Raw genomic sequence first — 18,256 nt, 5'->3', positions numbered from 1 at the left:
TTTATCTAGTCTTGCCAATAGATTTGAAGAGTCTCTGTAGATGCAAAATGATCGTCACCTCGGCCTGCAAAACCCAGCCGGGCCCCTCCTGAGAGTATCAGTCGACCCACCCACACGACTCACCGCCCCTCCACCCCACCCACCGCCTCGACTGCGCTCTGTGTTATTTGCCTCTTACGGCAAAATCCTCAGGAGCAAAGAGAAGGCGTGACTGCATCTCTTTTTGCCCCGGGCCGGCTCCCTTAAGGCCGCATGGCGGACCTCCTGTGGCCCCAGAGCACAGGGGTGCAGGCCCGTCCGCGTGGCCAGCGACGCAGACGCATCGGGAGGCCTGGGCGACTGACCCCACACACACAGGGACTGCAGGGCTGGTCGCCTCGAGCATTCAGATGCCAAAGCAAAACCTGCGTGGAGGTGAACGAGAGACGTAAATCTAAAAGGGTAGAATTCTACCCAAGGATCCTAAAATTACTTCAAGGAATCAATCCCCAAGAATGCATCATGAAATCAGAAGGGCCTTCAGAGAGGGGGAAAAGCAGAAAAAAAGAAAGTGAAAGACGTTAGGAGAGGCAGCAAAGGTCTCGCCAATCATTATACCATTGAAAGGGTTCAAACTACAGATGAAGTTAGAATACAGACGATTGTAGAAAGGGCATTTAAAATTATTAACTGATCAAAAATTTGTAGTTGTCATAAAAAAAATACAACTTAGCAATTCGGTTCAGAAAGAAGAATATCCCCAGGAACATACACATCTGTTTAATATTACAAGCCAACTGTCAACATCCTAAGTGAAGTTTTAATTTAATATTTTTTCTTTCTTGATGTTTTACCTTTAATCAATGCCTCATGAGAGTATCAGCTTTCTATAAGAAACTGTTAAATATAAAGAAATGTTATTGTAGCATGTTTATAAAATCATAGTTCGAGAACTTTTTATTTTTCCAAAGCCTGACCACAACTTAATTATCTGCAGGACATTCCAGGCTCACAATTGCAAGCTCCAGTTCCCAAGCAATTTTAAACAATATCTACTGTACAGGACAGAGGGTACACAACAGACCGCAACATGGTTATATTTCCAAAAGTCAGCATTAGGCCCTTTAGACATGGTTTTTATTTTCATTAAACAATATTTGTTTCCTCACTAATCATTAAATGGTTTTCATCACTATTGCCTGTTTTCCTTTCACATGTCAGTTGTTAGCATCAGTGTTTGTGTTCATAATAAATAAAAAAGTGACCCACCCAGTTATTTAAAAATGAACACACACGATGTCTGGTTCAACACTGTTAGAGATTCAGCAACATACTCACGCCCTGCATGCTGCTGTTACACTTTAATCTAGACTTTAAAAAACTGTAATGGAGCACCAGATGCTACAATTCTCCTTTAAAACAGATTCAACCTTCATGCCTGCTTGTGTTATTGTGGGCAAATAGATCTAATCAGTGGTTCAAGACATTTACTTGGGAACATGGAAGAGGAAGGAGAAAGGCCAGCGAGTTCATATTCCTGACCAGAACGGGGAGGAGCTGAAGATGCTGCCAGTTCCTACAGATGGATGAGAAAAGTAGCCTGATTAACAGTAACCGGCCAGAAACGGGCCAAAGTGTGTGTGTGGGGTGGGGAGGGGGCGGTGACCAGCACAGCCTTCCGGGACTTCAGTGGCGATTCCGGGGAAGGAAATTGAAAAGAAAAGAACAACGATGTAAGAAGGGAAAGCTGTATGCTAGGAGGCATACAGTGAACAATTAAAAAATATATTAAGTGCAGAAGAAACAAAGAAAAGTATACCAATGTCAGAGGTAAAAGTCATAGTCGTTAGGAAAAAATAATCCAATAAATAATCTGGAAAACCTTCAAGGAGTCCGGACTGGCACTGTTGGCACTGGAACCACCAGGCTTTTCAGAAGTCATCGAATGAAGCCCAAACGAGCTAACTCTGGGCCTCAGGTTAACGAGCCGGCGACAGAGGCAGGGCCCAGCGGCAGGGCCCCCGGGTGCGTTTGCTGGTTTGCTGGTTTCTGCGGTTGTCCATCGAGTACTTTACCCACTGAAACCTCCAAAAGTAGGAACCACGTTAGTCCCGTTACAAAGACCGGGAAATGAGGTTAAGAAACTTGCCCATAAGTCACACACTGGTAGGTAGTAGACTCCACTCCACGAACCCCTCTGCCGGCCCTGCTGAACCCCCACGTGACCCCGGGAGCCCCGAGGAGCGCCCCACTGCTCCCGCGGCCTTTGTCGGCACACCCTTCATGCCTAGGTGAGGGAGTGCCTTCCACCCTCCAGGGCTCAACTCAAACCCCCTCTTCCGAGGCCCCACCCCGCCCCCCGTGCGCCCCTCCTCTGAGCTTCTCACGGTGGCCAGGCACCCACGCGCCCTGAAAACAGCCCTTGCTGCCACCACCTCCACCTTGCCGTCTGCCTCTAGGCTGAGCCATGAGCTTCTCCTGTTGGGGGACTGTCTCTGGCGCTCGCACACCGACACCTGGTGGCAGGCCTGGCGTGTCTTAGATGCTCAACAAGCGGCGACTTCGAGAATGAAGAATTCACCCGCAGACACCCCTCGGTTCGAAGCATTCATACCACGCCGGGGCGGAGTGAAGGACACAGTTGTGAAGGCGGTGCACATCTGTCGCCGGCCCCCACACCCACTGCCCTCCTTCAGGGACCAGCTCCCCAAACCTCCACTGGGAGCCCCTCTTCCCTACTCTCGGTCACAGCGTGGCCCTCAGCGGCCCAAGCTGCACAGCGTGCCCGTCCCCTCTAGAGACGGGTGGGTGTCAGGACCCGCACAGGACTCTGTGTGAACCCGTGGGGGTGACTGAGCCCCGGGTTTGGGTTCCAACTCTGGTGGGTGCGGGGAGGGAGGGTCGACAGCACCTCCGCTCCTCCGGGCGGGGCAGGGCAGCGCAGGCAAGCAGGCCCACAGTGCGCGCTCCCCGGCCGCCACGGAGCGACAGTGTGGAGGTGCCGCCGGGGGAGACCGCACTGTGGGGGCCCCTGTCAGGGCGCTTTGTCCACGGGCCGGGAGCGTCAGCGGTTAGGTCGCACCACGGGACGGTTAGGTCGTGTAAAACAGTGCATTCCCTTGGTCATGTAAGTTAATTTACACTGAGTTCCCTGCAACTTGTAACCATGAGACTCTGCAAACAGCAAGTCGTATCTGTGGGAAGAATATCAAGCTACATACCTAAAGGAATGCACAAAACAAGGGGGAATAAAACAAGGAGGGTGAGCAGGAACCCTACGTTATATCTAATAGGCAATGAAAAAAGAGTCAACAGGATACTGCAAACACAAGTACGAGAATGAGATCCAAGATGCCCTCCGCTCCAGACAGCATTAACCAGGACCTCACGGGGGTATCCTGTGGGACATTCACGAAAAAAGTAAAGTTTTATAAAGAGCTAGAAAAAGAAATAAAAAATAACGAATGCTTCTTTTTGAAAAGGTCTTTATGAGAGAAAAAAAAAAAGGGCTTTGGGATAATTTAATCTGGAGAAAGAAAGTCCTAGAGGCAATTTAACTTGTTGAAGGGTTATTTATAAGGAGGTGACTAAAAAGCTGTTCTCCAATTTCACAGGGAGAAGAATTAGAGGAAATTGATTTCCATTTTGGTATGAAGCTGAAAGCAGGCAAAAGGAAGAAGTGCTTTAGGGAAGACTGTTAATAATGAAATAAAGCCCAATGAAAACCTGGGTTTTTATGGCTTTAAGAAAACATAAAATCACCTATGTTGATTCTTTCCGTGAAACTACTAAACAAACATTTGAGAATGTCTTTTATTCACGCCGTCACGCGTCCCGTACAGCGTCCCCGCTGTGGGCCCGCAAGGCACTAGGCACGGGCCCTGCAGAGCGGCTACGACGCAGCCACGGTCCCGCCTGAACCGCCGCACTCGCTGCGAGGACCCCGGGGGAAAACTGCAGCCGCAGGGCGTCAGAGCCCCGCTCTCCCCTTTCCCACCCTCTGTCCTGGAAAGTAAACAGCGCAGCTGGGGACTCTGAAAGTTAGGCAACAATGAAGATCATTAAATAACACGAAACACAATGCCACGGCTGCCACAGCCACACATAGAGCCCTGCTTAACAAGTAACACGGGCAGCAAAGGCCCTGAATTCAGGAGATCGGTACAGGACCGACTGCACCTTTAAAGGTGGGGTGAATGTGGCTAAGGAAGGAGAGCGAGGCATCCAAGCAAGAGGCAGAGCAGGAGCTGGACAAGGCGGCCAGCCCCCCAAGCTCCCCAGCTCCCCAAGGAGCAGGGGTGGCTTGGAAGAGGGAAGCCCAGTAGAGCTGCCTGGATGAGCAGGAAGTGTGGGGCGTACAACCGGCAAAGTGGGCAGGGCTGGTTAGAGGCCTCTGAACGCCAGCCAAACAACCGAGACGTCGCCATGTGGGGAAGAAGCAGTTTTGAACACATTTGCTTTGGAGCAAAATGACAGCCGCGTTTTCTGTCCAGTGGCCTGGTTTGGGCTGGAGCCGGGGCTGCATCCAGCGTTGTTGGGCTCAAGATGGTGAGGGTCTGAACCCTCAAGGTCACAGCGGGATGGCTGAGAAGGGGGGAACGGAGGGCGCTGACTCACTTAATGCATTTCACAAATACGTGTTACTTCTGTGCTCTGAGCTGAGGCCCGTGTGGGACAGTCCCTGTCCTCCTGAGTCCGGAAAAGGGAGACAGACGACAGCAAAAACGGTGGTTGGTGTGGATGAGTGTCTGGTAGGCTCTGATTCCTAGCATTTTGTTTACATAAGCTGGAACTACAACAGAATGTCAAAATATAAACAGAAAAACCAAGCCTCCCAAAATATCACCTCATGGGTATCACGGGAAACACTGATTTTTACTGACAGTTGAGTCATGGAAAAGTATAGAAGCAAATATGCCTGTACTGACTGAACAGTACCAAGAAATAAATATAAAAAAGACTTTCAAAAAAGAGAGAAAGCCTTTTTTAGGACAGAAATGTTTCCAGATTTCGTCTTTTGACGTAGCTGAGATAGATACCTTCACAGATTTCTCACTTGCCCACAGACAGGTATTTAGGGGTTTTCAGAAAATTCATCACCTCTCCTTGATATCTTTTTTTTATATTTCTTTCCCTTAATTTAATTTTGATTTAACTTCCTCTTGTCACTGCTTGCTTACAAATCATGGCCTCTATGTCTGGAGTCAATTAGGTCCATAAAGTACCCCACCACGCCTTCATCTGGGGACCCATTTATATATATTTTCTTATTTCAAGAGGTAGAAATAAAAGCCTGTAACTCCAAAAGTTTCCAATCAACCATCACATTCTATTCTTTGGAGAAGTATGCTTCTCTCCGCAGCTAAGAAGAAGACATCAAACTACATATTTTTGCCAGAACACTTCCCTTCCACCTGTATAAAGAAGAGTTGTGCTTTGGGACTTCATTTGCAAAAAAATGGGTTGAGTGTGTATGATACATGCCTAATAGCAATAACATTAAAAAAATCTTTCTACCATTTAAAATTAAATGTAATTTCCTTATTACTTTAATGGAATCCCTTGGAGTTGAAGTATTTAACTAGTCCCTTCACATCAAGTATTCATTATATAATTCCCTCTTAATATTAGGTATATTAGGTATGTAAACTGTCCACTGACAGAATAAAAACACACATTTCCCCTGAAACAAAAACAAGGGAAAGACAAGGCAGCTTGATTCAGAATCTGATAATGGGTTACAGATTCCATTCCAGTTCAGATTTATAGTCAAAAATGCCACAAGAGCCATTTACCACCTCTAACCTTTTAGGTCACATTGGGAAGAAAAGTATGAACTGCCACATCACAAAGAGAAAACCTGTTTGAGCCTCAAAGTCTTGACTTTTCTCCTGTTGCGGTGTTGAGCGAGCAAGTGAGAGAGAGAGAGAGAGATAGCTCTTCTATAAAACCATCTTAAATAAAAAGGCAAAGGTGCGACGACCACAGATCTGCCACAGACAGGCACTCCCGTGGCCCTGTCTTCCGGGTCCGGGGCTGCAACGCAGTCCTGTCCCCTGCTGGTCGGCACCGGCCTACCGGGTTCAACCCATCCGAGCCCGCGGGGGCTTGACGTACACGGGGGAAAAGCTGGAGGGCTGATGGGCAGACACCCACCCACGTCGTGGACCCAGGTCCCAAACCAACACCTCTCTTCCAGCCCTTCAACCTGCTGGAGCTTGCCACAGGCTGAACCCAATCGTAAGTCAGAGAGCAAGGAAGCCCAGCCACACGTTCCAGGGAGATCAGCTGACTGGGGCAAGAGCAGAAAAGAAAGGGTGGAGGGCAGATCAGTAAGGGCCAAGGGACACTACGCCCCACTAGGCACTGCCACTGCTCACTCCCCTGCTACGCTGAGCCTTCCTCAGCGGGTCCCGTCCCATGCTCTCCCACCCTTGGGACCCCTGCTGCCGCCTGTCCTGTTTCTCCTCTCTCTGTTCCCACATGTGGGAACACCGAAATGCCGCCTCGCCCGTGAAGTCTCCTCTCAACCTCACCCAGAAGCAATCTCTGTCCTCTGAATTCTTCAAGTTCTTCCTTTGAAGGTTGCTCTAATTACATGAGTTTACTTATCACTATCAGGCATAAATATTTTTGTGTATCTGTTTATTTGTTTACTGTAAGTTTCCCATTAGAATATAAACTTCGTGAAAGCAGAGGCTTTCTCTGTCTTATCTCCGCTCTATCCCCAGGGGCAAAAACAGTACACAGTCTACAGCCAGGCTCAGTATCTATCTATTGAATGAACGCAGGAATGAATGAATGCCCCCCTCTGGACTGGAATGAAGGCCAGCTGCAAGGCTCACTCATATCACAGAGTGTCTCCCTCAACCCCACAGCCACCCTAAAAGGCCGCGTGGCAGCCTGTGCCCTCAGGGAGGCCCTCCTTTCCCTCAGCTTCCCGGAGGGTTGCCTTCTGCTGGCTCACAGCGGATGCCTTGCCCCACCCCTTCCGAGCCAACGGCCCCACCCTGTGGGGGAGCCCACAGCCCAAGACCGCCCAATGCAGTGGCGTTAAGGCCTGGCCCCTGCCTCACTGGGCAATTCTGAAAAGTCATCTCAGCACTGAAGTTCTCCGTAGGAAGACTGTTGAATGAACAAATAAAGATAACAAAACACTGTCCCAAAGACAGAACAAGGAATTCCACTTTTTTGAATGTCTCTAATGTACAAGTTGAGTCTTCTTCCTTCTCATGATTTTGCTGAAACCACAAATCTTTTCTCTTTTCCTCAAAAGCATATCTCAACACTACTTGTAAGAAATACATTAAAATACATTAACTATTCAAATACAGAAACATAAATAAGCCTGTATTATTAGAAGGTAATTGTTAATTCTTTTTTTTTTAAGTTTTGTCTGGAGGCGGCTGTATTGCCCCAACAGCTAGTCAGGCACTTTCAAATGTGTGTGACTTACAGACCAAATACACTCCCAGGGAGAGCAGGTGCTCTGACAACGTGCCAGGGGAAAGCGGCCGGAGGACTGACCTGCGGAACTGCAGGCGGAGGGCGCCTCCAGGGCCTGGGGCAGCGCTGACCCTGGGCACACGCACGCACTCCCAGGGCCTGCGGCCGCGGCAGACAGGCCCCGGGGCGGCACACCCGTTCCGCTCCATCACTCCGGGCAGGCCACGCGGCCTTGGGACCCTCGGTTTCTTCCTCTGTAAAGGAACCTAACTTCTTTTACTTGCAAGGATGGTCAGCTCAATTAGAAAGCTTTTGGCCAGGGCCGAGCAGAGTAGGTGCTCAACAAGTGGTAACTATTATTATCGTTTATTATTTTTTAGAATGACAACCAGAAAGCTAAGACATCAATGCAGCATTTGTGGATGATTTTCTTACACAGGTTGAGGAAGTCACTGAAAATCCAGCCGAGTTACGGGAAAATTACTCCTTCACAAACGGTCTCACCGCAGACTTCCTTTAAATAGAGACCCCCTCTGCTGTGCATTTAATATATAATTAGACACTGCTTACTCATGACATTTTCCTAATCAAAAGATATTAATTCTCCATTTCCTATTACAGCATCTCAATAAAAACTCATCTTTCAGGAGTGTTATTTTGTTCTGTTCTGCTTTTCATTTCAAAAGTAATACGTATTCATTAAAGAAATTCAGGGTAGAAACAGAAAAATAAATCACCTCTGGTTAACAGTTTTTAGGGTATTTCCTTCTAATCGTTATTTCCATACTTAAAGTATTTTTTATTTTGTATACGTAGTTTTAATTGTACCTGGTTTGGGTAGTAGTTTTTATAACCTAACGTGGTAACATAAGCAATTCTTTTCATGTTACGACATACTCTTCAGTATGCCGTATTTACCTAGTAATTGCTCTGTACTTGAAATAATGCTATCATGCCTCTATGTAAAGGACTTCTGATAGCTGCCAATCACTACCATCATCAAAGCCATCACCATTATCACTACTAAACTACAGCTGCTAATTTTTAAACCAGAAAGACCTCCTGCTTCTAGAAGATAGGTCAATAGTCACGTTTGTTTTCTTCAGTTTTGCTTTTACAATGAAATCTTTAGTTCATCTAAAAATGTATTTTATTGTGTGTATGGTAAGAGATAAGGACCTGAAAAGAAAAAAAAAAACGCCCTCCCCCCCATCATCACTAAATAAACTTTATTTTTCTAGTGACAATGCCTCCCTTATCAAGACACACATCACACCCCGCCCCCCACGGACCTGACAGGCTTCCCCGACTGATCCGTACATCCATATACTATTTTTGGCTCTGAAATGTTTTACTATCTGGTAACGAGAGTACCCTCACCCAAACACACACATTCTTTCACTCTTCTTCATCAACTGATTCGCTATTTTCACACATCTTTTTTCTAGATGAATTTCAGAACTACTTGCGGAGGCGCCTCTCAAAAAAGCTCTGCTGAAATTTTGACTACAACAGCACTAAATCTACAAATTAGTTTAGGAATAACAGATGGCTTTACAACACTTCTTCTTCCTTTCTAGGTACACAATATGTTCCCCTAAGCATCTTCTGAGTCTCTATAAAATTGTGAGGTTTCTTTAAGAGGGATATTTACATTTCTTACTAAGGTCTTTTCTAGAGATGCTTCATGACTACTGCACGTGCTTCCATTAGATTGCAGGTGCTCACTCACCAGACACAGGAAGGCCCCTGACTTGTGCACCTTTCCTTTGCACGAAAGCCCTGGAGGCCCCGCGCTCTCCGGGCCACAGAGCGCCACCCGAGCGCGCTCACCCCGCGGCCCAGGCAGCCCTGCGCCCAGCAGCGTCTCCCTGTGCCCCTGCCGCGCACCGCGCGAGCTCACCTCCTGCGACTCTGCCTGCTCCGCAGCACCCTGCCCGCACACAGGAGCTTTCCTGACCAGCCCGGCCTGGTGATCGCCTCCTTTCCACACCCCGGCAGCACCAACAAGTTCTAACGCATTTCACAAAAAGGTGGAGATATTTTCTTCAGTTGGAGATTTTTTCCTTGTATTGATATTAGGACACCCAGTTTTTTATATTTGAGAAAAGGTTAAAAAGAAAATGAGTCCGGTGAATTTACAGATCTTTTCGCCTTTTAAAAAGTTATAAATTTGAGACAAATTTGGTCAAAATGTACTGTTTATTTAAATTAGTGATAAACTGAAAACAGCCTACATATCTTTGAATAGGAGTTCAGGAAAATTACATGATTTTTAAAAAGAAGATTTTATTCATTTATTTTCAGAGAGAGGGGAAAGGAGGGAGAAAGGTGGGGAGAGAAAGATCGATGTGAGAGAGAAACATCAGTTGGCTGCCTCTCGCATGCCTCCAACCAAGGACCTGACCCACAACCCAGGCATGTGCCCTGACCGGGAATCAAACCAGTGACTTTTCAGTTTACAGGCCGGCTGATAAAAGTCCATTATAAATACATTTGTGGAAACATGCCAAGTGACAACTCTGAAAGCCAAACGCATTTTTTCATCTAGGTAAAACACTGAGTACACAGGAACTCAGGGCAGGGAAGGGCGGACAACACAGGGCGTCGGCTGGGTAGTCACCATTGCAAACAGCACTGAGAAGTATATTCTGGGACTTTCACAAAGGAGAAGACTGCACTATGGCGCCCCGATGAATGGCCCTTCAAGGTCATCAAGCCAAAGCCCCTCATTAATAAGCAAACAAGAAAAATGAAGGGGGAAAAATGAACCAAAAACTAAAAGGAGGTTAGGTAAGTTCTCCAAAGTCACACAGGTTAATTAATGGCAAAGTACAAAAATATTTATAATTCAAATTTATGCTTTTTAATTATTTTCTCAACTGCTCTGAGTCAAGATATGCTATCACTTCCACTTAGATTAAAAGGCAAATATTCATTTTACCACGAGTTTCTTATTGTCTGTCTAAAAGTGAACAAAATTGCCCTGACTGGTGTGGCTCTGTTGGGTGGGCATCATCCTGCAAAGCAAAGGGTCACAGGTTCGATTCCTGATCAGGGCACATGCCTGAGTTGCAGGTTCAGCCCCCAGCTGGGGTGCCTAGGAGAGGCAGCCAGTGGATGTTTCTCTCCCTCTCTTTCTCCCTTCCCCTCTCTCTGAAAAAATAAATGAATAAGTAACATTAAAAAAAAATAAAAGTAAACAAGAATTTGTACAATACAGTGAAATGAAGACTCTCTCGGTGGCTGAATATAGTTCATAGCTTCGTAACAAAGTTCTGACAAATAGGCATAATGCTATACTGTGACAAATGGGCGCTGGCAAACTCTAGTATTTACAGACTTCGAGATCCTGAAAGCTGAAAAGAAAAAAGTGCTATTGAGTTTAAAATTACAACTGTGCTGCAAGCTTTTCCTATCTGAGTTACATGAGTTCATTCAACACATCATACTTTCATTCTTCTGGTTCATTCACTCTCAGGTTCCGAAGGGGCCTTGAAACCTAATATGTTTTAAACACATTAAGTTTTTCGTAATACAAGCCATAATTAACCATTGTGGACTTCGCTGATACTTCACCCACCAGAGGGAGCCCACACAGATTTTCACATAAAAAGAAACCTCAAACATCAAGTGTATATGAATTCTAGAATACTATTCATAATACAATCAATATTGCAAAATCACTTAATATTTCTATCCCCACAAGAAGAGAAAAATTCAAAGATATCACGTATGTAAAGTCTTTAACAGAGTTTCTGACTTACAGCAGAAGCTCAAAATTAAATTGATTTTCCAAAATTTGTATCGAGTATTATAGTGCTCAAATAAATAAACTGATATTCTGACTTTTACACAAGCTGATGTGAGCATGGCTGGCATCTATCCTCAAAGATGGTTCTGCCCTTGCTATGCTGACAAACCTGGTTCTCGAGCTTTCGAGGCAGCACCAGACCCCGGACAGGAAGAATCCACCTAAAACCTCGCCCCGCAAACAGACCCGTTTCAGCAGCCCTGTCCCAGCGCGTGACACCATGAACTCCTGACAACCTGCCAGGCAGAACCTGAGGAAAGGGAACTCCGACCCAGTCCCGGCTTTTCCTGGCATGAGGGAGAAAGCGGACCGGCTCTCCCCGGGAACCGTGGTCCCACAGCATGAGAGAGAACCGTTGCCGCCGCGACGAGTTCGTGGAGCACAAAGACAGCACGCCCAGACGGTGGACCCTGCGAGGGGCCTGCGCACACGAGGGCCCCGGCGAGCGGCCGAGGCTGACTGGCCTTGCAGCTCTCACCGTGTGGGGGGAGGCCCGGCCCGTAGCTGGGTGCAGGGGGCGGGCCTCCAGCCTCCGTGCCGCTGGCTGACCCTTCGGCAGCACAGGGGCCAGGGCGCCAGCCCCACGCGCTCACAAATCTGTGTGGAACTCCTGACTCTCCCAAAACCTCACTGCAGTCGTCCTTCGGTATCTCCAAGAGATCGGTTCCAGGACCCCGCACAGACACCCGCATCTGCAGGTGCTCAAGGGCCCTGTACGAAATGGTGCGGAACGGTGCCTAAGGTCAGCCCTCCCAATCCAAGGGCCCCTAACCTCCAATCGAAAATACCGTTTTCTAACTGAAACCTGGGGGTACAAAACCGGGGATGTGGAAGGCTGGCTGCAAGTTTATTTTAAAAAATCTGTGTGTAAGTGCACAAGCGGACCCAAGCAACTGAGACCGGTGCTGGTCAAGGGCCGCCTGGGCTGGCTCTTGCTCGTGGACTCAGCCGCCTCCACGGCCTGAGTGCGGCGCGGCGGGAGAAGCGCACCGGGCTCCGCGGGCCCTCCGATCCAGGCTGCCGGAAGCGCCGCCGCTGGGGCGGCGCCCACCTCGGGCTGTCTTGGTGAAACCCCGACGCCACGGGGTCCCCTTGGATCTATTCTCTACTGATGAGAACTGAAAAAGGAGGAGTCAGGAGTAACTGGCATTCTACCCTGACTCTGAGATATCAGAGTCACTGTGCCACTTGTTACCATTTAGCTTTGCGACCAGGACTCTGGGCATCATTTTACCTCTTACTCCTCCTAACCCCATAAATGAATCACACAGATGAGCCTACCTCCCAAACATCTACTTCATGCGTCCGCCCCTGCCCGATCCCACTGTCGCTGGCGCATCAGCTGTCCCCTGGAGGACAGTGACAGCCTCCTGGTCAGCGCTCCTGCGCCAGTCTGGTCACGCTCCAAACTCACCCTCAATGCTGCCCGTGACTTTACAACACAAACGTGATCCTTTCCTGCCTCTGCCCACAAAGCCCTGAGCGCACAGCGCACGCTCCTCCGAGCACTGCTGACAATGCGATCACCTAAGGGCTGCGAAACTTCTCTTCAGGGCCAGGCAGCGCATGTGCCAGGTTCTGCAGGCCTTTGCAGGCCACAGCCTGGCCACCGTGGCACAAAAGCATCCACAGCCCGTACACAAACAAATGAATATAGCTGCACTCCGATAAAAGTTCACTTAAAAGTAGGCTGCGGGCAGATGTGGTGCGTGGGCCGAAGTTGGCTGACCTCTGCTCTGACCCAGCCCGGCACGGCCTTGTCTCTGGCCATTCTGGCCCTCGCGCAGGCCTCTTCCAGAAAAAGGCTCCGGCCACCCAGTCTTGTCTTTGCTCCCCACAACTGTGCATCGATGCCAAATGTTAACAATAAAATGCATTTGTTTTATTTAATAAAATAAAAGCTACTGTTTATCTAAAGTTCACTCCAGGTACTGCAGTAAGTATAAATGTATGTTGTGTGACATTAAGGAACGATGTCAGGATCACACATCCTAGAACTGCAAGGAGCCCTGGGCAGAGATCCACTAGCTCCAAAACTGAAAGCAAATGATACAGTGGATTAATGGTCCTTAATTAAAGAAATATTTATTGCATACCTGTGTCCCTAGAACCTAGATTCAGTGTGAAGCGGCACAAAGTCTTTGTTTTCATGAAGCATATATTCTAGTAGATAAATGAGAAATAAATGCATACCTGATATGTTAGATGATGAAAAGAATAAAGCAGAGCACTGGACAGAAAAAGGACGCTGCTTTATATGGGGCAGCTGAGGAAGGTCTCATGCTAAGGGAGCATCTGAGCAGAGGCCTCAGACCACATGGAGCCTGGGAGAAAAGTGTTTAGGCGGAGGGAAGGATACATGCAAAGGCCCTGAGGCAGGCAAGTGCCGGCTGGCGCAAGCCAGGCAAAGAGGCGAGCCGCAGGCCGAGAGGAAGAGGAGAATGGGAGGAGGTGAGGTGAAGGAGGAAGCAGGGACCGGGTCATCTGGCTTCAGGTCCCAGCAAGAACTCTGAATTTCAGCCAGGAACTCAAGATAACCAACTCCTAAAAAAATAAAAATAAATGACATTTAGCTGTCACAAAAGCTACGTATCATAAAGAGAACCTCGTCTGCATGTCTACTCTGGAGATAAAATTCCCAACAACTCCGGGTCACTGTTATCTCACGTGTAATCGGAACCTCTTGCTTAAACAAGAAGTCACGGCAGCTATCCAGCCTACGCTCTCCGCTTTGCCAGCGTGGAGGCTGGGGCCCAGGACGGTGCCGTGGCCACCCGCTTTGTGGCCGGCCTTGAGCTCCCTGCTGTCCGGGATGGCCTGACGTCCCGTGGGGTGCTTTTCCGGGCCTCGGTGACCTCTGACGTCAGTGAGAAAATGAACAGCTGCCACTACGAGGCACCTCCAGACACATCCCCACACCCCAAACCCGTCATTTACAAACTCCCGTGGTCCAGGTTTTCATTCCCCACAGAGCTGCAGACAAGCAGGCAGGTACAGGGAAGGCACACCAGGCACTGGGAGGGCTGTTTTGGGGGTTTTGCCTGCCCGGCATCTCCGACTCCGTACACCTAGAAGTGGCTCCTTTTCCGAGGTTCTGGCAGGCCAGCTCTCACAGCAGCCAACCCACGTGTTGGAGCGGACATGTAACCTGGGCCATTCGAGAAACCTTACCCCGCTGACGCCACACATGAAGGCCCGGGGTCCAAGCCGAACCAACAAGAGTCCTTGCCTGGGGTTGTACGGATAAGAGCTAGAGAAAGAAGCCCCATCCTGTGCTTCCCAGCTGCGTGAGCCAAGGCATCCCTGTTCTGCTCAGGGTAATTCACAGCATGAGGTTACTGTCACCTGCGACCAAAGAATTCACGCTCATGCGGGCACCTGCGCACCTTTTCTCATTTCCGCTGCCGGACAACTTCACAAGGTTGTTTTTACTCTGCATAACAACTTTATAAGGTTGTTATTATTCTATTTGAAGTTAAATATCTTGCCCAAGTTCATACAGTTTAAGTAAGAGGCATTCCAATTCAGGTCTCTCTGCTCCAAATAGCACTGAGTCTCCAGTTATGAATTCAGTATTAACTTAAGAAGAAGATGACTCACTGCGATTCTAAAGCCAGCAAACTGAATTTTGGTTTCAAACTATAGTGGAAATTAAAGGTAGGAGGATGGGCAGGGAGCGCATGAGAAATAGCACTGAAACACCTGGCTTCTGCTTCTGGGTCTGTCCCATGACCTCAGATATTAGGACTCTGGGCAAGTTGTTCCACATATCTGGGTATTGGTTTTCCCACCTATAACATGAGACGCCTCTACAACAGGAACTTAAGGTCCTTTCAAGTACACAGAGAACGAAGCCCATGGGTCAGCTTTAGGAAGACGGGTTCTGGTTGCAGAACATGTCAGGTAAGATGTCACGCAGATTTCAACTTGAATGTCAGGCCCAGCAATCGCTAACGGCTGTCTGGGCACAATGCTGCAAAGGACTCCAAGCTACATGGAGCTGCAGGGAAGTTAGCACTGGCTTCCGTGGTCACAGGGACGGAGAGAGGGGAAGGGCTGCGCGCTGGCCACACACCTGCCATCGGTGAGGAGGAGTTCACCGTGACAGAGGACAGCTGCAGTCTCCATGACTGAAGCCATCAGCACCTGCATGACTCCTCCCGCACTCACTTGGTTCCCCTTTGTGAGCAAGGAATCAAAGTAAGAAAGGAAGTGGTTTAGAGAAGACACCTTGTCACCAGTGATGAAAACAGTCTAAAGAGCCTACATCGGGGGGGGGGGGCAGGGACGAAGGGGAACGATAATAGCCACTACGGTTCTTTATGATACAGTTTCCTAAGATCCTAGTAACTTGCTCGTCAGTTAAGTAGGGTACTATCCTGCCCGTTTTAGAGAAAGGCAAAATGAGACTCAGGTAGCAGGACTTGCCCCAATCCCCCACTTCCAAGTGGCAGAACCCAGATTCGAACGCGTTTTCTAAATCCAAATCCTCTTTCTCTCTCCACCCCCAACGTCCCCACGGGTCCCACAGTCCAAGGAAGTTGCCTAAGCAAGCTCGCACTGCAAAGCGGTATCATCTTCATCATCTCGAGTTGTTCAGATATGAGTTTCTTCCCCCAAAATTGGAACTGTCATTACTATCTAATCTGTTTGTAATTTAACGGGCAGACATGCATTGAGTATCTAAATCGAGCATTTGAGTGACCGATCTCCACACCTTTGTGCACACCCTTCTCTTAGCCTGAGCTGCCCCTCTCTGCCCTGTCTGCACTGGAACCAACCATCCCTCTTTCAAGATTGGTGTCGGGAATCATCGCCGCTATAAAGCTGTGCTTGGCACTTGGGAACAACTGAATGCATTTCCTGTGTCCCCTATACAACATCTACAAGGCTTTATGGCACTTGCTTTGTTAATGTTTGTTCCCGCCACCAGTCCTTTTGAATTGTGTTATTCTAGCACAGTGCTGGTCAGAAGGTAGGGGCTTCACAGATGAATGGTGATTGACAAGTTGAATGAATTCACCTGGTCAATCTCCGTCTCCCGATGCTTGAATATTCCCCACCAACTGCGCTCATTAACTCATGCATACATGTATTCATTAAAAAATATCTGGGTGTCTGCAACGTACCAGCTGCGTTGGACTGTGCGCCAAAGTGGATTTACCAGGAAATTAATGAAGTTTAAGCCTCAGAGCCCCTCACCTGCACCTCCCAAAGCTCTGAACCTTCTTTTGTGAATTTGCATTTTTATTTCTTAAAGAGAACAGACAGAACTGTCTATGCATCAAGCTACACAGCAACAACATCCACCCTTGGTGCCAAGGACACAAAAATGAACAAGGCAAACATCACCTCTCCCCGTGGAGAGTTTAGTGGGGAAGACAGACAACCTTTTGTTCTTTTTCTTCTTCTTCTTCTTTTTTTCATTCAACCACCACATACTAAGCAACGCTGAGTCGAGCACCTGCGACTCTGAGGCCAAACCAGCCCTGTTCCCGCCCTCAAGCAGAAGGTCCCCGCTCTCCTGAGGGAAAGCCTGCTGTGCTCGGGAACAGAAAGCAGCTTACATAACTGTAACATAGAGTGTTTGTGAAAGATTACCCTAAACCCGTCTCAAGACGAACTGATCCCTAGCATGCACCCTAATCTACTGCAGGGGGCCCGCGGAAGGGAGAGGTCGGCTGAACACGATCTTTGACCCCAATGAGGGGGGTGGGGAAGGGAGGGACAGAGGCACGAGACAGTTAAACATTAGAGGTAATACACTGGGGTCAGTGCCGCGACAGGAAAGCCACGGACTGCGGAGACCCTTCCCTGTCGTTCCCGGCAGCAGTGACAGCGAACTCATGATCTTACAGGACAGTCCCCGAACTTTGCGAACTGAGGTTTCCGAGCGTCTCTCCAGCTGCGCCCTCCCCCACCCCCAAGAGAAATCCGCTTCCTACAATGGCTCTCACTATAAGTCCCCATTCCTCGAAGTGAGGCTGTTCTCTTCCCGAAACAGCTGTCGGCTCTCTGGGACCAGCTCTCCCGTCTCCCCTTTCAGACCACTTTTCTCCAGGAGCTTCTTTCACACACTGCTCACGGGACAGGGTCGGGTTTGGGATTTGAGATTTGGGGTCTAGGCTTTAGGGTCTAGGGTCTAGGGTCTGGGGTCTGCGTCGCGGGTCAGCCCCGACCGCCAGCCCGCCGTTTCCATAGCAACCACTCACCACTTCGCGCGCCCGGCTGGAGAAGTCGCCCTTGGGCCGGGGGCTCCGGCGGAACAGCTCGTCGCGGCTGCCATCAACCCCGCCGCCCACCGCCACTCCCAGCGCTTTGTTCCGAGTCTTCACGGTCTTGACGCTGGCCCGGAACAGCAGGGTGATGTCTACCGCCATGACGACCCGCACCTGCAGCCCCGAACCCGGCCGGCCCACGTCAGCAGCCAGCGACCACTGCGCGAAGCCGGCCGCGGGAGGACCGTTCCGGCTGTGCACGCCTCCGCCCGCCAACGGCGGCACGAGAAGAAAGGTTCCGGCCTCCGCGGGGCCACCGCGGCAAGAGAAGACAGGAGACGGGTTCCCGCGGCGCCCCTTTCTCCTCCCAGCAGAACTGTCCCGCCTCGACGGCACAGGGAGGTCCCGGAGCCCGTTTGGGGAGTGTGGGCCCTGGGCGCGAAAGGATAGGAAGCCAAAAGGCTCCACCTCTTCTAGTGGCTCCCGCACTGATAGCCCCGCGGCGCGGGATGCGGGGGACAGAAGGTGAACCAGCCTGACCTCTGACCCCAAGGGCCTGCCCTGCGCTGGGCTGGAGCACGTGGACGGTGACCTTTTGGGTGCAACAAGTTCTACCGCAGGGCAGGCGTGCATGGCACAGAGCTAGAGACAGGAGGCCTTTCGTTTTTCAGCCTTCTACCCCCTGAAGCCAGAACCTTCATCAGATTGTTTTTGTGAGAATTAAGAGATAACACGTGTATTTTGGCATTGCCTGGCTCCTGGTGATCAATACAAATTAGTTACCGTTGTTAATAATGTG

The 18,256-nt window shown here is 49.2% G+C and overlaps 1 protein-coding gene across 1 annotated transcript in view; it reads right to left on the bottom strand.

Moving 5' to 3' along the window:
* Nucleotides 1–17,708, bottom strand: part of STX18 (syntaxin 18) — a 97,567-nt gene extending 79,859 nt beyond the window's left edge. Inside the window, exon 1 of the mRNA XM_054581927.1 lies at nucleotides 17,452–17,708. Coding sequence (XP_054437902.1) covers nucleotides 17,452–17,619 — 168 coding nt within the window. The 5' untranslated portion in view covers nucleotides 17,620–17,708. The remainder of the gene's footprint in view (nucleotides 1–17,451) is intronic.
* Nucleotides 17,709–18,256: the final 548 nt, after the last annotated feature.

The sequence above is a fragment of the Pteronotus mesoamericanus genome, unplaced genomic scaffold, assembly GCF_021234165.1.
Source record: "Pteronotus mesoamericanus isolate MK-2021 breed Mesoamerican mustached bat unplaced genomic scaffold, CSHL_Meso_final contig_68, whole genome shotgun sequence".
NCBI classification, from domain to species: domain Eukaryota; kingdom Metazoa; phylum Chordata; class Mammalia; order Chiroptera; family Mormoopidae; genus Pteronotus; species Pteronotus mesoamericanus.
Note: the sequence above shows the minus strand (reverse complement) of the source record. Positions and strands in the feature narration are given on the sequence as shown.